Source organism: Astyanax mexicanus, chromosome 23 (genome assembly GCF_023375975.1).
Source record: "Astyanax mexicanus isolate ESR-SI-001 chromosome 23, AstMex3_surface, whole genome shotgun sequence".
Lineage (NCBI taxonomy): Eukaryota > Metazoa > Chordata > Actinopteri > Characiformes > Acestrorhamphidae > Astyanax > Astyanax mexicanus.
The window spans coordinates 24,481,462-24,506,465 of NC_064430.1; the positions used below are offsets into that span (position 1 = coordinate 24,481,462).

Sequence of the window (25,004 nt, forward strand, 5' to 3'; positions counted from 1 at the left end):
CATTTCTTATTGACAATAGATGAAGTATGTATTTTATAGAATCAGTAGTCTGTAGTTTATAGAATAAAACAAAAATGTGATCTTTTTTTTCCCCCCAGAGTTATATATGCAAAATAATGCAGCGAAAAATAACATTTAAAACTGCACCCACTTACACTCTCCCACTGAAACTCCAGCATGGCCATATCGTGCAGATAGAGAGTGTGTAAGAGTGTGTGTGTGTGTGTGTGTGTGTGTGTAAGAGAGAGCTCTTCAGGCTGCTCCACCTTCCATCACGCAATCGTAGTGTAAGACAGATGGACGGACCGGGCCGGGACCGCCCGCAGCGCTGCAGATTTTAACTGGGTCATTATACACTCTGAGGAGGTGCCGTAAAGCCGTTACGTGTTTATGAGCAGAAACCAGTGAAAGATTGGCCTTTCAGACGCTCTGCACGACAGCGCTAAATGGAATCCCAGAAAAACGGAGAAAAACAGTTTGCACTGCCCATCACACGCCTCACACTGCTCACCTTTAAAAAGAAATAATAGCTTTAAAACCACATAAACTACATTTTTCTCACCGGCTTTTCTTCACTGAGCTTTACATACAGCGTCTGTCTTTGAGTTTATAAACCAAAATTGCCAAAAAAATCGTATGATAAAGGACTGTACTGTTTGGAGGACAATGCAATCATATCCTGTGATTAATCACAATTAATTGTACTTGATTTTTTATATATATATATCTCAGGACAGTGTTGATGCTTTTAAAACAAGAATATTTTACCGAATTACTCAGTTACTGAGTTACTGTCTTTAAATAAAAAAAAAGCTTTAGTGGAGGTAATATAAAACACTAGTGTAGCTGCATATATACAAATTATCACCATATACATATATCTCACCAGTGAGAAAGCGTGAGAGAGTGTGAGAGTGTGTGTGTGTGTGTGAGAGAGAGAGAGAGAGTGAGGGAGAGTGAGAGAGAGAGAGAGTGAGGGAGAGTGAGAGAGAGATAGAGAGAGAAAGAGTGAGAGACCAAGAGAAATCCTCAACTCATGGAGTAACAACATAATGTTACATTTTTAATAAAATCGGTGATCCGGTGATCTTTTTTCTTTTTTTTTTTTTTCCCCAATTTTGCCCGATTATATGATTCACTTTATTGTATGCTTGGTGCTATTACACATTCTCACCTAAAACATACAGACAGCCACTGCAATCATAATTCACAATTGACACCTATTAGTTTATTGTGAAAAATCATATCACAATAAGAATAAAAAAATCATGTTTATTCAATCAGAACAGCACTCTAGAAGTCGAAGTTAAAAAAAAAAAACACAACACAACACAACAGTATTTTTCGCACTGCAAGGAGCATCTAAAATCCTTTCATTTTTCCAAAAACAGTCAGTGCGCCTTATAATCCAGTGCTCTTTATGTATGAATTCTATTAGTCGGGTATTAAGGAGCAGTAAATATGCTCCACTGAAGTACAGAGTTATACAGGTGAGTTTTTAGTAAAGTTTCTCCAGCACTAAGGCTGGAGCAGTATTAGTATTAGCCACTAACCACAGCGCTAGCTCTTTCACCATTCAGAAGTGAGTATATCAGACTGTAGTCAGAGCACTCAGGTTTCTCAGTGTAGCACTATCAGGCGGTAGCGCTAAATGCTGCTGCTAACAGCAATATTGGAAATCTTCTAAGCTTACTGTAAATGCATCCAAACATCCAGCACTCGTTTGACATTGGAAGATATATATTTTTTTAAGAATTACAGTTTTGTTTACTTAGGTGCTTTTTCCAGTTTCCCTATTAGAAGGGAAACATGACAACACCCATGTTCCTTACTTTTGTCTCTTTTAAAATGTGCTATATAATCCGGTGCACCTTATGTAAGAAAATAGGCCATATAATTCTGTAAAATACTGTAAATAAACCGCTGTCTGACACCATTTTTTACACAGAATCTATTATTTTATTATAGTATAGTGCACATGTGTCAAACACAAGGCCCGCGGGCCAAATGTGGCCCGCCACGTCTTTTTATGTGGCCCGCGAGAGCTTGTAAAATCTTAGTGTCTATAATAAATAGGTCAGAAGCGTTCTTTGACCAAAAAATACATTTCCCACAATGCTTGTCGATTGTATTACCCGCAAAGTTACGGCTTACTGCCACTACACGGCAGTGTAGTCATTGATGTGGAAACCCTGCCGGAGGGAAGGTGTAACTTCGCGGGTGGAATTGAGACATGTTTATCCCATAATATCCAGAAAAAGAAAAGTTGATGCAGACGGACGGCTGTGCTTCAAGGCGAAAGACCGGTATGCATTTTGTGTTACTGACGAAAATAAACGCTTTTTAGAAGAGATATAAATTATGTGTAAATATTTATAAGACAATAGCTGATAAAATCTGTTTTAATGACGTTAATAAACATCACTGTGACATCGCTAGTCGCAGTTTCACCTCAGCAAAGGACGAGGAGGTGAATCACTTATCTAACCAGCCTTTACTGATTTCTTCAACAGTCTAACCTTGCAGCCGTGGTGTGTCCACTAAACTCCGTAGTTATAAACATCCTGAGGTTAGCAGCGCGCTAACTGACCTGTTTATAATGTAATCCGAGCAGTGACTCCGGGATGGCTGCTCTAAACTGCTGCTGTTAGCTGCTTGGGCTGAAATATGAACTGTAGAGAGCTGTATTATCCGGTTAGTGGGGTTATTTTATTTCATACACAGAAGAACTTAAAATTTTAAAAACGCTCCAGACTGGCTCAGCTGAGTCCTGTAGCCCGTGGCTGGGCTGTAGCTCTGACTCAGTAAAGACTGTGGGCTTGTGCTGCTGCAGCTCCCACTAGTGGTTGGATGAGGAAATGCTAAATCTGTCACAGCTCACAATTTTTGATTTTATATTTATTAAGCCTCTTTTCAGTATCAAACGTTTTGATCAAAGTTAATATAACTTGTATTTTATGTCATTTCTATTCACTTGTATAGTTTGGTTCTTGATTGATGGAGTTTTTGGATTTCATAACAGGATTTATGTTAATAGAGCAACAAGCAATAAACCGTTCAGTTTAGAAGTTATAAGGCTTACTGGGTAACGTTACTTAGCTTCATCTAGTTAGTGTTGGCTAGTTAACTAGCGTTGGCTAGCTATAATAAGATAGCTAGCTAAGTAGCTAACGCTAGCTATGTTCTCTTTAAATTGTCATTTTATCTAGACTTTCGGTAACGGTACCTCTCGCTGCTCTGCTGGGTGAGCGCGTTGTTTGGCTCGTACAGCTGCTGCTCTCATAGTAACGTTACACATTCGGAAGGTCTGTACATCCCAGCTGATCAGAGGAAAAATAAAAAACGGAGGAAAAAAGCCTCGGACTGCAGCTTATTTATCCGGCGCTAATGCTCCTGACTCAAACCCCTCTCCTTCACATAGTCCTGGTCTAGAAAGTGCTCGCCACTAACCCCTAGCATTACAGCTAACTTGAGGATTCTCACGCTTCAGCGCTGCGAGCCCCCGCTGAAGGTATGAAAGTGAAAGTGAATATTTCTCATTCCTCACCCTATTAAATTTCACTACTCCCAGTATTACTACACACAGGGACAATACAAAAGTGCCCCCCCGATCTGCATTGAGTTTTGGTTTGGATTTTATGATCTATTGAGGATCTAAATTACGGTATTCTCATAGATTATAGTAGTGAGGCGTGCGAGAACCAACCTCGTGACGTCACTTTCAGCGCTGGGACAAGATGGCGCTGCCCTTACTTAAAAAAATGACATTTAGATTGCTTATTATTTTAATTCCGCTTCACTGACAACTGTTAAACTTATACAATTTGTTAGAGTGAAAATACATCTTGTGAATTATACTAAATACTTGAAGTGTTTCATGTCCCCTTTAAGGAGTAATTACATTCATTTACATATATTACATTTGGTTACATTTTCTTATATTTATAAGTTACATCTGGCCCTCGGAGGACAGCCAATATGCCAATGTGGCCCTCGGCCAAAATGAGTTTGACACCCCTGGTATAGTGTGTTTTTGGGAAACAGTACAATGCTGCTAAACGTAATGTTGCAATATTTTGATACATTGTCATTTTTCTAAACTTCTAAAACTAAACTAAACTGAAACAGGTCAGAGTGTTTAATCAGGGCGTTTGCATACCTGCACCTCGTACTCCCGGCCCGAGTAAAGTGGGAGGAGCTTCTCTGTCATTAATCCATGCAGCAGCTGGACGGTGCTGGAGCTGGAGACCACGTGTACCACCCTGCCCCCGCCAGCACGCTCACCTTTAGCACTGCAGGACTGCTGACCACAGTTCATCCTGTGGCCCAGAACATACCTGCAGGGAAAACACACAAACACACACACAGCATTAATAAGGTCCTGCACACACACAGTCACCAGACTCAGCTGTCACTCAGCTGATTTACAGATCAGGTGGGGGCGGGGCATCATGTAACTGGTAGGGCTGAGAAAAGTACTGTGAATAATAAAAGTATTGGCTGTATAGAAGGGTCAGTGATATTTCAACAATAGAGAGGGTCTTTATTTCGAAAAAGGTGCTGTTATATAAAATATGACTTCAGGGAGACTTTAGGCAACGTCAATCATCTTTACTGATCTTCAGCACAGGTTCAGGTTAACTATTGAAGAAAATCCATTAACTTTTCATATTCTTATTTAAAATGAAGTCACATTGTTAAATCCTCCATTGTTTTTTCTTTTACTATTAAAAAACAAAATATATATATATATATAAAAAATCTTGAGCCTGCTGCCGCCACTGCTGATAACAATCCTAACTTTAGAAGAAACTCGACAACATGACATTAAATAAATGACTTCTTATTCTGTCTTTTCACTTTTTTTTCCAGTTTAGGTCAAATTTTTTTTGTGCATCCCTACTCATACATTACTGAAGTTCTTATGATATAGGGGATAGGGGAGAGGCAATGACTACAAAAAACATACATATAAACAAAAATAAATAAATAAATAAATAAAAATGATAAATAATATGGTGGTCTCACACTCTGGCAGTCAAACTCTCTCACTCTCACACACACATTCTCACACACACACCTGAGCAGCGGGTTCTCGATGATGAGCAGTTTGCGTTTGAGTGCCTCCATCTGCTCACACATGCGCAGACCCTCCACCATGGAGACGTTATTGAGCTCGGAGTCCGGCTCGCTGCTCAGAACGTTCCTCAGGCTGGAGAACTCCCGGAACTTCTGAGAACAGCGATCTAGAACCGAGCGGTACTCCTCCACCAGACCCGGAGCCACACGCTCCTCCAGAATATCATAATACCTGCAGATAGAGACACACAGACAGAGACAGACACAAAGAGAGAGAGAGACAGAGAGAGAGAGACACACAGACAGAGATACACAGACAGAGAGAGAAACACAGAAAGAGAGAGAGAAACACAGAAAGAGAGAGAGAGACAGAGAGAGACACAGAGAGAGAGACACAGAGAGAGAGACACAGAGAGAGAGACACAGAGAGAGAGACACACAGACAGAGAGAGAAACACAGACAGAGAGAGAAACACAGACAGAGAGAGAAACACACACAGACACACACACACACACAGAGACAGACACAGACAGAGAGAGACACACAGACAGAGACACGCACACACAGATACAGAGATACACACACACACACACATAGACAGAGACACACACACAGACAGAGAGACACACACACAGACAGAGAGACACACACACAGACAGAGAGACACACACACAGACAGAGAGACACACACACAGACAGAGAGACACACACACACACAGACAGAGAGACACACACACACACACAGACAGAGAGACACACACACACACAGACAGAGAGAGACACACACACACACACACACACACAGACAGATATAGTTATAACTTTATCAGACCAAAGTGGGAAACTACATGACCACCTGACCGCTGCTGGTTGGGGATATTTGACTCTGTTTTTGTTTAATAAATGTAAGGATTATTTTCAGATTGGTCTTCAAAACAAGACTTTTTATATAATAGACTAAAATGTTCACAACTAAATGACCAAACCCATTTAATATTTTAGTCAAAAGACTAAAAATCAAACTCTAAAAATCACATATTAAAATAAATACTGGTGTGAACACTGCCGAATCCTAAGTGGAGCCCTTTTCGACCATATGATGAACATTAAATCTACATTATTTTTGTATAATTTAAATGTAATCTGAGCTTCGGTCTCTGGGAGCTGCTGTTCTCTGATTATTTGAGAAGGAGAGGTAGAGAAACGCAGCAGTACGGTAATGAAGGATGTCCTGGTTTGTCCTTTTTTTTCAGAAGTCTGTAAGAGCACATCCTCCACGGCCTGGGTTTCACAGCAGCTCGTAAAGCGAGGGAAACGCTGTAGAGCAGAATAAATTAGAGTAAAGCGTAACCCGGCTTGACCCCGTCCTCAGTCCCCACGCCGGATAACAACCCCGCAATTCTGCAGGAGGAGCCAAAACTCTGTCCGTCCGCTTCGGTAACAAATGAAGATTAAATCAAAGAGTGACAAAATCATGATAAAGCACAGGAGCTCTCAGCGTTTAATTCTGTTCGGACTGTAAGTCTGAGTTTTATTGAGTGTTGTAAATGCAATAGGTGAGATTTAGAAGCGATCCATAAAAACGAGCAGCCTCCTCATCCTGCTGAGAATCAATGCAGATACTGATCGGGTTAAACGTTTAGGCAACACTGACACCCTGTGGTGAGAGCTGGAACTGCAGCGCAGAGCGATGACGCCACCGGAGACTGATTTATTTATTACTGTGAGTAAAATCAGATATTGAACAGAGTAAACTGAGAATAATGAATAAAGTAAAACACTGACATCTGCTGGAGAGCGCTGGAGTTACATATCAGAGCGATATTCAGAGTGTAAAGTGTGCTGAACTGGTTCTCTACATATTAAACTGAAAGACAGTATTTTTAAAGTCTTGGTGAACAAGCACTCAGTACTCGGTCCCCTTATTACAAACCAGGACATCCTTCATTACCATACTGCTGCGTTTCCCAACCTCTCCTTCTCGACTAATCAGAGAACAGCAGGTCCCGGAGACCTTTACCTTTACTTTGCTAAAATTCTGCTCAAGTAAAAGTAAAAAGTACTCAATTTAAAAAGTACTTTGAGTAAAAGTTATAGTTACTTTTAATTATTTGATGTAAAAAAGTAAAAACAAAACAAATCATAAATTCAATCGTTTTTAATGAACTATTATTCCACATAATAATTTGGACCTTTCAGGCAGGATTTGTTCAGATCACCCCATAAAACAAGTGGTATAGGTTTTTATGATCCACTTTTTCTTTACTATTTAAAGTTTATGGTAATATAGGTGACTATAAACTGTAATTTTATAGTTTTACAGTTCATTATTATTTTTTAACTTGCCATTGCTGTGCTTTAACTGCTATTTACATGTTTTTCACATTTAAGCAGATTGTTTCATGATAAAAATACTTACACCACATGCTTTCTCAGGTTTGATGTGGAAGTTTTTGTGCCAATTTGTTTTTAATTCAGACAAATTGTTTTTCCCCAGTATTTTATTTTTTACTCAGTAATTGGGAGTTTTCCAATGTAGCAAAGTAAATTACTTGTGTCAAAATGTACTGCAGTACAAGTAAAATCACCTATTTTAAAAACTACTTTACAAATTACTCATAAAATCTACTCAATTACAGTAACTTGAGTAAATGTAATTCATTACTTTCCACCTCTGCATTTAAATTTAAAAAAAGGTTTATTATAGTATCGAAAAGGGCTCCAATCAATCAATCAATCAACCTTTATTTTGACTCAAAAACACATGCATTGGCAATCCTCATTACCCTCATCACCCCCTAGTATATTTCTTAACTAATATACAGTACTGTGCAAAAGTTTTAGGCACCAAAGCAAATCCATTTACCTCAGCAATACAAGTTTTTACCTGAAAAAAACACCACATATGATTTGAACAGAGCAAAAGTGTAGAGATTCCAGATTTCTCCTGGATGCTCCTCAGCCAGCATGTGTGTGTATATATATATATATATGTTCAGTTCCATCAGCAGCTCACCTGTAGCTAACCAGTAATTTACCAAACCAGGTGTTGATTAATATGATGAGAACTAGAAATAAATAACTCTATTAAACTCAGATGAGGAGGAGAGATTAGGAGATGTTTCAGGAAACATTGCTGTTTGTATTTATTGTAATGCTGTAATGTGTTTTACTGAGATAATAAACACTTACTGCACAGATAAGAAGCTTTTTCTTTACTGAAATTCCCACAGGTGCCTAAAACGTTTGCACAATAATATATATTTCGCAACCATCTGCATTTGGAAGTGATGACATCACTGCACAGAGAGAAAACACACACTTACATTCGGAGACGAGGCTCCACACAGCGAACGAAGTAATCAAACTCATCATCCTCATCTTCATCCCACGGCCTCCATATGTGCTTATAGAAAAACCTGCAGAGACAAAATCACGATCTAAAAACAGGAAACAAGCAAATCTACACACACAGTTTCTCAGGGGGTTCTGGGGTATTTTTTCTTTTATGGGTTTTTTTTTATCCTCTGTGATTTTATTTCCATCCAGAACGATCATGTTTGTGTTTTTCTCAGACGTTCTCTGAGAAAATTACAGGCTGAATTATCTACTGTTTTTCTCTGAACTCCGTGCTCCTCCGGTAATTTTAGTCCCGTCCGGACGCACATCTCTGAGTTTCGTCTCCTCACGCTTAATAAAATAGCTATTTGTCCACTGCTATATAGATTTATTTTTTTTCCCTATTGATTTTAATGCAGCCACTAGCTAAAACCAAACCTGAAACCAGCCCCTCTTGGATTTCAGTCTTTAATCATTAAATCACTGAGTTAATACAAAAATGTGGGATAGATTTAAGACATTTGAAGAAAAATAAATGCTTTATTTTTGGACAAATTAATTTAAGGGGGCGCTGATCCCAGTTATGCAGCTTTCCATCAGCTGCCGGACTCCTGAGAGCCGCTGCGCTTTCCTCCGAGCATTAGCGCTGTGATGCTACTCAACAATGCTGCATCAGCAGCAGTTCAAAAAGAGGCGGAGTCTTACTTCACATGTATCGGAGGAGGCGTGTGTGCTCCCTCCTTGTGTTGTGACTATCAGCTAAATGGGTGGGACAATTAGCCTAGCTAGACTGGAGAGAAAATAAAATGGGATAAAATTAAGAATTTTAAGGATCTTGAAACCATAATAATACCTATCTAATATTTGTGCAAAGCTCAGCACTACTGAGGTAAATTCCTGATTAGAACAGCATTACTGAGGTTAATTCATAATTAGAACAGCACTACTGAGGTAAATTTATAATTAGAACAGCACTACTGTGTAAAATTCATGATTAGAACAGCACTACTGAAGTTAATTCATAATTAGAACAGAACTACTGTGGAAAATGATTAGAACAACACGACTGTGATAATTGTATAATTAGAACAACACTACTATGATCATTGTATAATTAGAAAAGAATTACTGTGAAAAATTAATGATTAGAACAGCGCTACTGAAGTAAATTTATAATTAGAACAGCGCTACTGAAGTAAATTTATAATTAGAACAGCACTACTGAGGTAAATTCATGATTAGAACAGATCTTGAAACCATAATAATACCTATCTAATATATTTGCAATGTTCTGTATAATACAGTTAAGCTAAAGCATGCACACAAGTGTAGCTGCTGCAGTGCGTCTGGAGGCATTTTAAAAGATCTTATAAAGTGACAGAAGCAGCTGACAGACTGTGAAAGCCGGGTTTATGCCGCGAGTATGAAGGTACGCGCCAGAAATGAATCATAAGCAAACATTTCTGCACAATATTTACATTTAAAAAGCGGCGTGTCCTACTTACTTCAGCAGCACTTCAGCTGACTCTATTCAGAGTGTCACTAAACATTACGGTCCGACTCGACGTACAGCCGAGGCAGCCGGCTCAGCAGGAGCCCCGGGGCGTTCAGACTGAGAGTGTGTTCAAACTGATCTCAGAACCAGTCGGATCAGCACAACAACAGCAGCAGCTACTGCAGAACTGTAAACACCCTGCTACTGAAACCCCACCCACTGACCCCACAGCGACCCCGAAACTCGTTAATGTACAATAATGATAATATATATATATTTATTATTTTTTTCTTTTGGAAATAATGTTTTAAAATATAGTCATCATAGCAGCATAATCACAACTGACATTTCCAAATCTGATTATTTCTTCCACAAATATGCAATATTTTTCAAATCATACATTTATGATTGCAACAGCACTACTGAAGTAATTTCATGCTTAGAACAGCACTATTGAGGTAAATGCATGATTAGAATACCATTCTAAGGTAAATTCATGATTAGGACAGCACTACTCAGGTAAATTCAGGATTAGAACAGCACTACTGAGGTAAATTTAGGATTATAATAACACAGTTGAGGAAAAAGTGTTTTGTTGGTATTTATGCCAGGATGTAAAAAAAATAAAAAATAAAAAATAAAAAAAAAAGAAAATAAAAACGTTGGTCAAACATTCAAGAATTTTGATTATTAAAACCTTTTCTAGTTCAATTTAAGCTTCTACCATTCCATTCTTTTTTAGTATAAACTCTAAATATGTTACCACTGGTACAGATTTATATCTTCATCCACTGATTTTAATGTGATTTCTATATGAATTGAAATGGTTACTCCTTATTGCATAACTCCAACCATCTCCATGTGCCTTCCATGTAGAGTGTGTGGTTATGTGTGTGAGTAACTGAGTAAGAGAGCTGAACCTGAGATGTTCCAGAGCGAGAGCTGTCTGGTCGAATTCTCCGGATTCATCATAAACCACATGGAGCTCCTGCAGCGGGACTTTATTCTGCTTGGCCTCCAGTAACGTCTTCACCGAGTCCTCAGTGAGGTCACAACCTCGATACTCGCACTGCAGGGGCTCCACTAGCTCCACCTTCCCCTTCAGCTCCTTATAGTCAACATCCACCACCTGCAGAACACATGAAGACATGCATGAGTGAGTCTGGTGTGAAAGAACTTGACTGGTCTGCACAGTCGAGTCCTGACTTCAACCTGATGGAACACCTCTGGGATGGATTAGAATAGAGACTGATAACCAGAGCTTCCCATCCAACATCAATGTCTGACTTCACGAATGTATTTGTGGAAGAATGAGAAAAAATTCCATAAACACACTCCTAAACCTGTGTAAAGCCTTTCCAGATGAGCTGAAGCTCTTATAGCTGTAAAGGTTGGGCTGAGATCATATTAAACCCTATGGATTAAGAAAAGGATGTCACTCAAGTTCATATAGCTTTAGAAAAAAATAAAAAGACCACTTCAGTTTCTAAATAGGTTTCTCTGATTTTGCTATTTATGTTTAAGTAAAATTAACATTGTTGTTTTATTCTATAAACTACAGACAACATTTCTCCTAAATTCCAAATAAAAATATTGTCATTTAGAGCATTTATTTGGAGAAAATAAGAAATGGCAAAAATAACAAACAAATTGCAGAGCTTTCAGACTTCAAATAATGCAAAGAAAACAATATTCATATACAATGTTCACATTCATAAAGTTTTAAATGTTTAGAAATCAATATTTGGTGGAATAACTCATGTTCTCCTCCACCAGTCTTACACTCTGCTTTTGGATAACTTTATGCTGCTTTACTCCTGGTGCAAAAATTCAAGCAGTTCAGTTTGGTGGTTTGATGGCTTGTGATCATCCATCTTCCTCTTGATTATATTCCAGAGGTTTTCAATTTGGTAAAATCAAAGAAACTAGTCATTTTGTGTAGGTGTGAAAAGGCAGACGAGCAAATACTCTTTGCACTCACTTCAACTAGAACATCAACCATGTCAGTGTGCCACAGCGCCTGCCAATCACATGGCTCCACCACCTTCTCCAGGTAATCCGCAGTGAACTCCTGCACCTCTGAAGGTTTACAGTCGCCTGCAGCAGACAGACAGAGACAGAGATGGGTGAGGAGAGGTTTCAGAGGTCTAATGGAGGTCAAACATTTATATTTTAGATATTTTATATACTTTATATATTATACCTCAGGGAATTTTAATATAATATTTTAAAAAGTATTATATATACTGTATTTATCCATTTGCTGATCTATTCAGTATAGAGATCAGCAGATGTGATTATGAACATAATAAACAGTGACACATCTACAGATGATGAGGTTAATATGCAGCGAGTTACCGAGCATGTAATCCTGATAGGCTTTGAATCTCTCGTAGAAAAGCAGATGGTTGGTTTGGAAGATGTGAGGCAGCCCCGCGCTCCCGAACGCCTCGGCCCGCTGTAAATGTGTGCACAGCTTTTCATCGTTAGACAGCCCATCTGTGCCGCTGTCATCTTCTTCATCGTCATCCTCGTCATCCTCCTCTTCATCGTGCTCGTCATCCTGAAACATCGCTACAGAGGAAAGAGTTCCCATCACTTACAGCGATATATCATCACTATACCTGCGTTTTACCCATAGAAATGTTCACTTTCTGAATGAAATTCTGCAGAATTTTTACTGTTATCCCGCTCTGTGCTTATGGAGACATTATTAAGGATGGATCAATTTGTCAACATAACTGGCCACATAAACAGTCATTTGTAACTGCACTTTGCTACACACAGTACCACAGTTAATGGTTTTATAGTTATGTTTTATTTTTAAGTTTTCATGGTCATAGTTATGTTCATGGCTCATACATGTTTTAACCAATACATTTTCATGATTTTTCAAGGGACATTTTCATGACCATATGATTTTTAAAACATCAGTGCAGACACAAAAACAAAATTGAAGATAGTAGGCCTAAAATGAATCTGATAAAAATGTTGACACTCAATCTTTAATAATAAAATGCGTGTCAGATCCTGAGAGCTCTACTCTATAAGGCTAAATTACTGAATTAACTCTGAGCTGATGTATTTGTAGCTCAAAATAGCTTTTCTCCTTCAATAAACTGAAACATAAAGGATTTGTGGACAAGGTTTTCAGGACTTTTCCAAAACGTTCTAGGTCTTTTTTATTTTTCCAAAACTAATCAATCCTTGGAAATTGCTATTTTTGAATTTCATGACTTTCCCAGGTTTATCATGACCGTATAAAGTGATTTAGTTAGCTAGATAGATAGTTAACTAAGTTAGTTAGTTAGTTAACTAGTGATTTAGTTAGATAGATAGTAACTAGTTAGTTAGTTAACTTGTCAGTTAACTAGTTACCTAGGTAACGTTAGTTAGTCAACTAGTTAGGTAGCTAGTTAGTTTGCTTGTTATTTAAATACTTATTTAGGTAACTTTAGTTAGTTAGTTTGCTAGGTTAGTTAGTTAGTTAGTTCATTAATTAAATAATAACTACTTATTTAGTTAGCTAGGTTAGTTAGTTAGTTAGTTAATTAATCAATCACTTAACGTTACTTATAAGTAAGCTAGCTAACGTTAGTTTGTTAACCTCGTTAGCTGGTAAGTTAGTGCTAGCTAAGTTGTTGTGTTAAACCGCTGGCTGTATCTCTAAGCTGTCTCACTGACACTTCGCTGTACTGCATTAGTTTCTTAGTAAATCAGTAAGTCGGTTCTGGTACCTCTGGGTAAGAGTCTGGGCGCCGGTTTTGGTTCAGGTTCTGGCTCTGGCTCTGGTTCTGGCTCTGGGTCGGTCTGGTCCGGTTGTTGCTGTTGATCATCCACCGGCCGCTGCTCTCCACCCTCAGATACACACACTCCACCGCCCTCAGCCTTCATCTCAAAAACACTCAACTACAATCTAAATACTACAAATAATCAACTAAATATATAAACACGCATATAAACCCGTAACTGTGTAAAAAGTGTGAATTTAAATTAAATAAAAATAACTAAATAACTGAACTCTCCTCACTGCTCGCTTCAAATCAGCTGCATTCAAATCCACCCTGCAAACGCGCGGACAAATAGAAAGTGGCGTCCGGTGACAGCGGACCAATAGAGAGCGGTTTCGCCCAAGAGGGGGCGGGGCTTTTGTAAAAGACGTGGATTTTATAGAAATAAAAAAAATAAAATTAGAAAATTATAAATAAAATTATTAATAAAAGATTGTTTTTGTCTATGTGTATTACCTTGCGATTTTTTTTATTTTTATTTGCTTTAAATATAGTGTAGTTTTGACATTTTTTGTCCAATTTTGCACCATAATTTGATGCAAACAACTTTTTACTAAATGATCTAGATCAGAATAAATAAAATATTTTCTTTGTTTATACATACCTATAATGTTACATAAAATACCTGAAACATATGCTTTTTTATTTTTAAAGGGGACAGACTTTAAAACTCAAAAACTGAAAAAAATGTTTTACTATACACACAAGTTTACACTTCAAAATGTATTAAATAAAAAGATGTTAAATCTCTAATTTGAAATAATTTTGTAGCTTTACGGAGTGGTAAGTATTTTTTATTATTATTATAAAAAGGTTTAATGCCGTTTATAACATTATAGGACATCTACACCTCAGAAAGTCTTTTGTAAAAAACATAAATACATTAGTATACAGAGGTCTAAATAAAAAATGATTTTTATTAACTATAAATTTAGACATTTTAGAAATAATTTTGAGTAATTTATAACATTTATAACCAAAATGTATTTTAAAAAAGGACATAAAACACATGTACTGTAGAAATGACTGAATCAGGGAAGCTGCGGTTGATTACTCAGGTCTCACGTACCGGACTTGGCGATCGGTGATCGGCTTTCAGCACTGGGGGAGCCGGTGTGGATCCAGCATGGCGGGTAAGTGTGGATTATTATTGTATTAATAACATTAATAACAGGTTTATTAAAGCGACGCGCGGTTGTTAGTGAGTGTTGTGTGTTGTAAACCGAGTCTTCCTGCTGAACTGAGTCTAAATAACCAATCCAGGGCTGTTGTTTCCCCAGATAACACTAAACGTTCCTCTAGCATTAGATTTAGGTTCTTTAAGGTTCGTTTTTGTTTTATTTTTTGTTAAAGTCACTGAACACTAAACTATATGTTTTTAACATAATAGCTGAAATGTGTTCCTTTGCCGGTCATTGCTGTTTTTTGTTCTTTTCTTGTTCACAGAAGCAGCGTTTTCCAGTATTCCTCCAGAAGATGGTAAACTTCTAGGAGTTCAGGTGAGAGTTCTTTTCAGGTTCTGACTGATTTGCTCTATTTACAGTAAACCAATAAGTCCAAGCTATTTGAACCGCTATTTATAGGTTTATGTTTGAGTAAAATGAACATTGTTGGACAACATTTCTCCCAAATTCCAAATAAAAATATTGTCATTTAGAGCATTTATTTGCAGAAAATGAGAAATGGTTGAAAAAAACAAAAAAAGATGCAGAGCTTTCTAATCTCAAATAATGCAAAGAAAACAAGTTCATATTCATAAAATTTTAAGAGATCAGTAATCAACATTTGGTGGAAAAACCCTGGGTTTAATCACAGTTTTCGTGCATCTATGCATGTTCTCCTCCACCAGTCTTACATACTGATTTTGGATAACTTTATGACACTCCTGGTGCAAAAATCTAATCAGTTCAGCTTGATTTGATTGCTTGTAATCATCCATCTTCCTCTTGATTATATTCCAGAGGTTTTCAATTTGGTAAAATCAAAGAAACTTATCATTTTTAAGTGGTGTCATATTTTTTCCAGAGCTGTATATAATAAAAAAACAATGTTGGCCTGTGTTGTGTTGTGTGTTCAGTCTCAGCCTGGCACGGCTGCGGAGAAGTTCACCAATGCGTTCCTGAAGAGCAGCCTGCCGCAGCTGAAGGGCGAGGAGATCGAGAGCATGATGCTCCGCCAGGCTGTGATCCTGCAGTACGCCAGACCCAACAGAACCCGGGGAAAGAAGACCAAAGCTAAAGGACTCAACGCTAAAGAACGGCGGGAGCTAAAAGTGTTCCAGCTGAAACCCGAGCATCAGAAGTGTGTACCACATCTCATCACAACATCACACCACATTCCTGCATCAGCAGTGCAGATTAATGCAAAAATCAGGACCCCTCACATGAAGTGACTTGGCTCCAGTCAGGGCTCCAGACTAACTTTATTCTCAACCGTCCCAGAACCATCTCAAACTGAAAATTATCTGTCCCATAACAATACAAAAACAAATACAATAGTAATGTGAAAAATTATATATATTTAGATGTTTATTCTATGTATCTATGTTTACATTTCTATTGTATTTGTGTATTTTACTACCATAATGTCATCAGTTGTTTGGACAGTCTGTTTGAGTTATATATATATTTGTGACTCCTTAATGTCAAGTTATTATATTATACAGAGACACAATTATATTTTATTTTCAGTTAGAAACTTTTTTTCAACTAGTGGAATTATACTTAGAATAAAATTAAAAACACAGTTCCTTACAATATGTCTGCTCATCTTAAAAGTGCAGTTTTGCCATTAGCCAGCAATTGACGCTTTTTCCCCTGATTCATTTTGCCCATTTTGAAGCTCCCAAGTTGACTGACATGGCAATACACCCACCACAATTAAGAAATGTATAGAACACAGTTCCTTAGGATATGTCTGCTTATCTTAAAAGTGCAGTTCTGCCATTAGCCAGCAATTTTGCCACTTTTGAAGCTCCCCAGTTGACTGACATGGCGATCCACCAACCACAATTATTTCTTTAGAGGCTTTCCCCGCTAGTGCCACATTGGCCTTCCTCCTCTTGTGGCTTTTCTAGCAAGCTGATTGTTCGTAAAAAAGAATATACTTTAACATGCTAAGCAATAGGAAAAGTCCCAGTCATACTTCAACCAGCAGGCAGTTTTCTCAAAAACGGCTTGAAACGGCTTTGTCGTCAGGACGCTGGGACTGTGTTAGTCTAGAGCCCTGTGAGTGTAAATAAGTCTCTCTGTAAGGAATTTTGACTCAAGAACACATGATGTTTCCAAACGTTTGCACTTTTAGACTGTATTTAACTAGAAATGTAATGGTTGGGATGTTCAAGAAGTCCCCACTGGTTGATTGCTATGTTGTTGCTAGGTAACTGCTGTAGAAAGGCTTGGTTGCTATGGTGTTCCAAGTGGTCGACAGGTGTTGTTGCAAATTGCTTTGCCATGTATAACTATATTAATAGACTAAAGTAAATATTATAACTATTTCCGGTTCTGATTCTGCAGGTATGAGCTGTTCCTGCCGCTACATGTGCTGTGGAAACAGTACATAATCGATCTGTGTAACGGACTCAAACCTGGCAGGTGATAAATATCAATATATATTTATATATGATAGTTTAAATTCTGATACTGTAAGTCTGGCTCTAATTCCTGCAGTGTTTAATCTGTAACATCTACCACAGCAACCCACAGACCATCCAGCAGAAGCTCCTGAAGGCTGATTTCCACGGTGCAGTTTTAACAGGTTAGTGGACGCTCCTCAACTCTACACTCTACAGCTCTCTCAGATTCTGATCAAATATCATCAATATATACGGGAGGATTACCCAACATTTATTTGTGTTTCATTATTTTGTCTTGCAGTGGTCCGATCAAAATGTCCATCTTATGTTGGGACCACTGGAATCCTGGTGCAGGAGCTGAAGCACGTCTTTAAGATCATCACCAAAGAAGACAGACTGAAAAGTAAGACAATACTCCAGTGCTGTGGTCTTCCAGATCCACAATGTCCCAGTCCAAAAAAAATATGTTTCTCTAGTCCTACATTCCCAGTTATTTACAGCCCCCTAGTCACACAGTCCTTAGATCTACTGTCTCTGGTTCCATAGCCCCCGTCTCCTAGTCCTACTATCTTATATTCATACTGTCTCTGGTTCTACAATCCACTAGTCCAACAGTCCCCTAGTTCTACATCCCCTAGTCCTACAGTCTCCTAGTCCTACAGACTTCTAGTCATACAGTCCCCTAATCCTACAGTCCCCTAATCCTACAGTCCCCTAATCCTACAGTCCCCTAGTCCTACAGTCCCCTAATCCTACAGTCTTCTAGTCATACTGTCTTTGGTTCTACAGTCCCCTTCTTACAGCCCCTAGTCCTACAGTCCCCTAGTACTTCTATCCTCTAGTCTACAGTTCCCTGCTCCTACAGTCCCCTAGTTTTACATTCCCTGGTTACAGTCTTCTAGTCCTAGAGTCATTTAGTCCTACATTTCCCTTGTTTATTTGTCCATTAGTGGCCCAGTTCTACAGTCTTATAGTCCTACAATCCTACACTCCCCTTGTCCTACAGTCTTCTAGTCATACTGTCCCTAGTTCTACAGTCTCCTTGTCCAAAAGTGGCCTACATCTACAGCCTCCTAGTCTTAAATTCCCTGGGTCTTCATACCCCTAGTCCTATATTCTCTGGGTCCTACAATTCATTCCCAGTCCTGTTCTGTTCTAAAGCTTTATTTTTCTTATATTTATTACTGTTTCTCTGATGTCTCCAGAACTGTTTGTTTCCACATTTTGTGTTTCTACTGAATGTCTGAATGTTTTTGTTGTAATAATATTTTAAGGCTATATCACCCACCTTAGTACTTAAAGTACTTAAAGACTAATTTTATTTTGTTTTCCATATTTCTTTTTTTAAATAGCTTTTTTGTTTTTGAGTTGTTTTTTATATACTTCTTCTAGATTTAGTTAGCGTTGGCATTTATTCAGAAGCGTTTAGCTAAGCTTGTGAGGCGTCCACTCTTCAGTTAGTAATCAGAACCTGGCTGTGTGTGTTTTTTCAGCGATTCCGAAGAGGAACAGTGTGTTCAGCGTGGAGATCGGAGACTTCGTCACCCACATCTACGGCAGCAAGTTCGAGCTGCGGTCCAGCGAGCGCTCGGCCAAGAAGTTCAAAGTGAGGGGAACCATCGACCTTTAATGAGCAGGAGGAGGAGGAGCTTCTGCTCATCTACTGGATATTATAGGGGTTTATATTTCAGCTGTGAAGGTCTGCAGCTGGAGCAGCACAGGTCTGATGATTTGTTGTAGTATATTTTGCCCACAAGGGGGAGCTGCTTACTGTAATGTAAATGCTTCATTATATTCGGTATAGAATGGGCGTGGCTTTAATTTTTTTTTTTTTTTTTGCGCTTTTTTGTGTTGTAATTTATTCTTTAACCTTATTTAAAGCTTTGCTGTAATATCAGGACACTATGGCTGACAGTATTTTTGTTTGCATTTATTTTCAGTACATTCTAATAATCTCTGTGTAAATAAAGTTTTGTTTTGCACATGTGGGAAGTTCCACTGTAAATCACGTTTTGACCACAAGATGTCGCAAGTGTTACATTTTGCTGTATATTGGAGATTTTTTCAGGTTTCATAATAATAAAATTAGTTTGTATGATTTAGCATCTTTTTTTAAATGGACATGCAGCATAACGTTTATTAAAAGACCAATAAGAAGAGCATAATGTTATTTGTTATATTGAATTATGTCTTATTTGTTCAACCGATAAACCCTTATTTAAATTCATTTATGATGTAGCCGAGCTGATTTACAGCTCTGTAAAAAATAAAGAGATCACTTCATTTTCTGAATCAGTTGCTCTGATTTTGCTATTTATAGGTTTATGTTTGAGTAAAATGAACATTGTTGTTTTATTCTATAAACTACAGACAACATTTCTTCCAAATTCCAAATAAAAATATTGTCATTTAGAGCATTTATTTGCAGAAATAGAGAAATGTCTGAAATAACAAAAAAAATATGCATAGTTTTCAGACCTTAAATAATGCAATGAAAACAAGTTCATATTCATAAAGTTTTAAGGGTTCAGAAATCAATATTTGGTGGAATAACCCTGGTGGTTTTTAATCACAGTTTTTATGCATCTTGGCATCATGTTCTCCTCCACCAGTCTTACACACTGCTTTTGGATAACTTTATGCTGCTTTACTCCTGGTGCAAAAATTTATTCAACCAGTTTGGTTTGATGGCTTGTGATCATCCATCTGTCCTGCTGGAAAATGAAATCCGCATCTCTGTAAAAGTTGTCAGGAGAGGGAAGCATGAAGTGCCGGCTCACCTGAGCTTCATAGAAAAACCTGAGAAATGTTATCTGATGCTGTATTTGAAGAGTTACACAAGATTCTCTGAATGTATTTTTTTTTTATAATGTTCTGAGAAGTGATAGGACAGTAGGCACCATTCAGAGCCGGCTCTGATAATCAAGGAAACACAGATCTAACCAACACTGATACATTTCACCTGAACAGACAGTCCCTGCTGATTAGATCAGTAATCAGATGTGTTGTTTTTACCAGTTTAGTAGAAAGCAGAATAAAAAAGGACAGGCAGTTTTTGATTATCTAAACCTTTGCAGTGGTTCTTCATAGCATGGGTTCTTGTGAAGAGGTAGAGCTGGTATACAGTGAATAGCTCTATTTGAGTAAATTTCTAAATAAGAAATAATACAAGAGGGGGAGAACCTCGAGTTTATTGTGATTATACCACAGTTTCATTATCGCTGTTTATTGAATGATTTTGAGTTAAAGAGGAGGAGAAAATAGGATCTGTTTGGTTATAAAAACTCTGCCAGTTAAAATAGATTCCTCCGCATGATCAGTGCAATTACCCATTCTCACCAGAGAGGGCTCTAAATCCGCCAAATCCCAAAACTTACGAACATCAGCTTTTAGAAATTAAGGTCAAATATTATAATTCCTGAAATTTAAATATTTTTTGTTAAAACACATAAAAAGAATGTATTACATGCCATCCATGTGTTGAGACAGTGTTTTACCTAAAAATATTTAAATTTCAGGAATTATAATATATCATGTATCATACATTATTTTGAGTAACAATATATAAATGAACTAATTTCAATTAGGTAATATTGTATGCAGAAATGAAGTAAAGTTTACTAAAAGAAATGATTGATTCAGCAAAAATAAATTAAATAAAGTTTACAAAAAGAAAGAATTGACTGAAGCTCAGTTCACTTATTTACTCTTTGTAACATTTAAGTCTTGAAACCAAGTTGAAGTTACTTAAATTTATCTGAAATTAAATTTACTTAAAAAAAAGCAAATACAGAAAGGTGTGAAACGTTTTTAAAGTAAATTTTACTCATCATTTTTTCAGTGTACAGCAGTTTCTGTCTGCTTTACTGGGCTCTACTCTACCTCTACCTGAGTGTATTAGTAGTTTAATAGTTTTAACAGTTTAATATTCAGAATGCTGTATTATTTTCAGTACAGGTGAGCAGGTGAAGGATCTGATCTGAGCTACTGTCTTTCTGCACTCTTCTATGATCTTGACGTAAACACTCCAGACCAGTTTAACCGGCTGCTCTGTAGTTTTCCAGTGTAAATGAAGAGCGGGGAATTCAGCGCTGCACCTTTCTCTCCTTCTTAACCCATCAATACCTCCTTCTCTATTCTCCACCCACCTAAACAAATCCACATTTAATAGTAAAAGTGTAAAAACTTCTCCACACAGATGTTTCTCTGATGTGTGAGACATTAGTCATGTCTGTGTTTATTAGTCACATCTATATTTAAACTCGTACACAAAGCAGTGAAGTGATTTGAATGAAATGTGTTAATTCTGAGTGTGTAATTCTATAGTAAAGATATAAAAGAGGAACTCCTTTAAAAATGGCCTTATCTTCTTATTTACTGGTTCTGAACACTTTACACTGTTCCTCAAAATGTATTATTATTAGCAGTACTGGCAGTTCCAGTACAGTAGTAGTATTAGTACTGGTGAAGCAGTATTACAGTAGTTGTGGTAGTAGTAGACGTAATGCAGTAGTAGCAGTGGTGACAAAGAGTAGCAATAGTATTACAATTGTAAGAACTGTGGTAGAAGAAGTATTGTTGTAGAAATACCATAATAGTGATTACAATATAGTAATAGCAATGTTATAGTAGTATTAAAACAGTAGATGTAGTAATACATTAGTAGTGCTGCAGCTGTGGAGGTTGTAGTAGTAGTAGTGCTGTAGACGTAGTTGTAACTATTGCAATAGTAGTAGTTGTACTCTTACAGTTCTAGTAGTTAGTCACATTTTTAAAAGTAGTGATATAACTCGAAAAGTAGTGATACTATTCCAGCAGCAGTAATAGTTGTAGTTGTACTCTTGCAGTACAAGTATAATTGAGTAATAATAATAATAGTAGTGTTGTAAAAGCACAGTAAAAATAGTACAGCCGTAGTTGTGCTGTAAATGTAGAAAGAAGTATTAGTGGTTGTAGAACAGAAGCAAAACTCTTAGTAGTAATACTCTTACAACAGTAGTGATAGTAGTTGTACTCTTGCAGTACTAGTAATGGTAGTAGTCATACTTTTGCAGTATTAGTAGTATTAGTACTACAGGAGCAGTAGTATTACAATAATAGTTATAGTACAGTAGCAGTAGTAGTAGTAATCGTAGTGTTTGAAGGAAAGTAGTAGTATAGTTGTTCAGGAGTAGAAGTATTACAGTATTATTAGCTGTAGTATAGTAGTAGTGGTATAGTAGTAATTGGGTTTGGGTATTAGTAGTAGTAGTGCATTAGTTGTGTAGTAGTAGAAAGAGTAAAAAAAGTAGAAGTAAAAAGTTAATAAATATAAATATTAGTAATACTATTGCAATAGAAGTACAATTAGTTGTTGTACTTCTGCATTGTTTGCAGTATTAGTGGCAATAGCTCAGTACAATTGTACAATAATTTGTAGTTTGTTGTAATACAATCATTTAGTATTTGTATTAATAGTAGTAATTGTACTCTTTCAGTAGTATTAGTTATAGTAATATTATTGTATGGATGGAAAATGTTTATAATATATAAATATAATAAATTAATAAAATCTAAACTCTATCTGGGTTTTTAGCGCTGAGGGAACTGAGTTCTTCCAGCCTGAGGATGAATCTCTATTTTTAGTCAGACCTGTCTCACTCTAATTATCAGCCTCAAAACTTTCCACAGCCCTGCAGGCTCGCTGTTTTGGGTAAAAACGTTCTCCAGGAAGAAGAAATATAAACACAAACACACTCTCTTTCCTCATTATCTTTGTCTGTGTTTATAAATGTAACTTCTTTTTTATTTCCCTGTTATTTTTTTATATTTGTAGCTCCTCCCCTTCTGACCTGGCAGCAGTTACCTAATTCTGTAAACCTGTTCTTATATAGTACAAATATTTCCTTTATTTTCCTCACAGATCAGTTATATAAATACAATTATTAACAAAACAAACTAATGCAGCAGGAAGTTATTAGTTGGAATGTTATGAAGCTTTATGTATGAATGTGAAAGATTTAGTAAAATTGAGGTCGGCTAACATAGTATTAGGAGTCTTCAGTCACCCAGAACAGGAATTGAACCCCAGTCTCCCACATGATGTCATAACTCACTGGCAGGGAGTGGTGTTGTCCACTATGCCACACCAACCACTATAAGATTCTGATTTACATTGTATCTGATGTGATATAGCATAAGCAAAAAATATATAGTTTTGGGTACCAGTTTAAAATAGTGTTCCCAGTTTATTTAATGTCTCCTTTAGACAAAACTGTTTCTTTTTTTCGGGATGGAGTGGATAGTGAAAAATAAAGGAAAAACAACAAGTTAATATCGAATGCATCTTCAATTCACCTGACCCAATAACAATATCAGCACAAATGCAAATTTTTGCTGCACAAATGTTGATTTTTGCCGAACAAATGTTAATTTTTGCTGCACAAATGCATAGTTTTGCTGTACAAATGTTGATTTTTGCTGCACAAACGCTGATTTTTGCTGCACAAACGCTGATTTTTGCTGCACAAACGCTGATTTTTGCTGCACAAATGCAGATTTTTGCTGCACAAATGCTGATTTTTGCTGCACAAACTCTGATTTTTGCTGCACAAATGCTGATTTTTGCTCTAAAACGTTGATTTTTGCTCTAAAACGTTGATTTTTGCTGCACAAATGCATATTTTTGCTGTACAAATGTTGATTTTTGCTGCACAAACTCTGATTTTTGCTGCAAAAACTCTGATTTTTGCTGCACAAATGCTGATTTTTGCTCTAAAACATTTGATTTTTGCTGCACAAATGCTGATTTTTGCTCTAAAACGTTGTTTTTTGGTGCACAAATGTTGATTTTTGCTGCACAAATGCAGCACTAACGAATGGAAACATTTTTATTCCATTTCTGATTATTTCTGGGCCAGCTTCACTGAGGCAACAGCATGTGTTAAGAAATGTGGTAAGAAATGGGACAGTGCTATTACATAAGTAAATTAAAAAATAAATTTAATTAATTAAATTCGTTTTAGGACTGCAGGCAGACGCAGGATTAAAACAAGCAATTTTTTTGGCAGGAGCACGCTGTAACGGGACTAAAACAAGTGGGAGTATATAAAATAAATATATATATATATATATATATATATATATATATATATATATATATATATATATATATATATATATATATATATATATATATTTATTTATTTTAGTTTCTTCAAAATACCCCCCCCCCCCCCCCCCCCCTTTGCTCTGATTACTGCTTTGCACACTCTTGGCATCATTTTCTTATTGAGCTTCAAGAGGTGGCCACCTGAAATGACAAGTTTTCCAACAGTCTTGAAGGAAGGAGTTCCCAGAGGTGTTTATTAGCACTTGTTGCTCCTTTGCCTTCTTCACTCTGTGCTCCAGCTCACCCCAAACCATCTGGATTGGGTTCAGGTCCGGTGACTGTGGAGGACACCTCATTTTTTGTTAAGTACATAAAAGTTATTTTGGAGCTTTTATCTTGATTCATATATCATGACATTCTGATGGAAGTAACCAAAGTGTGAACCAAAAAGTGAAAAACAGGCAAAAAAAAAAAGGAAAGAAATAGTGATGATGCTGTGTTTGCTGAGATCATGCTGAGTTGTGCAGTAATGACTCCAGGCCTGAGGGGAATCTTTGTCTGTCAGTCACTGACTGTAAAACCTGTTTCAGCTTAATTATAAGTTTTCCACTCGCAGAAAATGTCCGTCTTTAATT

General features: G+C 37.1%; 3 protein-coding genes across 3 annotated transcripts in view; 2 read left to right on the top strand and 1 right to left on the bottom strand.

Moving 5' to 3' along the window:
* shcbp1 (SHC SH2-domain binding protein 1) overlaps positions 1-13,986 on the bottom strand; it is a 29,921-nt gene extending 15,935 nt beyond the window's left edge. The window contains exons 1-7 of the mRNA XM_022665417.2: positions 13,652-13,986; positions 12,273-12,488; positions 11,896-12,011; positions 10,835-11,043; positions 8,407-8,499; positions 5,081-5,311; positions 4,160-4,337 (exon numbers count right to left, since the gene is read on the bottom strand). Of these exons, the coding sequence (XP_022521138.2) occupies positions 4,160-4,337; positions 5,081-5,311; positions 8,407-8,499; positions 10,835-11,043; positions 11,896-12,011; positions 12,273-12,488; positions 13,652-13,808 (1,200 nt within the window). The 5' untranslated portion in view covers positions 13,809-13,986. The remainder of the gene's footprint in view (positions 1-4,159; positions 4,338-5,080; positions 5,312-8,406; positions 8,500-10,834; positions 11,044-11,895; positions 12,012-12,272; positions 12,489-13,651) is intronic.
* The window catches only part of si:ch211-260e23.9 (uncharacterized protein LOC555795 homolog), a 414,295-nt gene that overhangs the window by 352,328 nt on the left and 36,963 nt on the right, over positions 1-25,004 (top strand). The gene's annotated exons all lie outside the window — the stretch shown is intronic.
* pop4 (POP4 homolog, ribonuclease P/MRP subunit) lies at positions 14,745-19,571 on the top strand. Its single transcript, XM_007235907.4, has 7 exons — positions 14,745-14,838; positions 15,152-15,204; positions 15,783-16,006; positions 17,221-17,298; positions 17,400-17,461; positions 17,581-17,682; positions 18,773-19,571. The coding sequence occupies exons 1-7, from the start codon at positions 14,832-14,834 to the stop codon at positions 18,907-18,909; spliced, it is 663 nt and encodes a 220-aa protein (XP_007235969.2). The 5' UTR covers positions 14,745-14,831; the 3' UTR covers positions 18,910-19,571.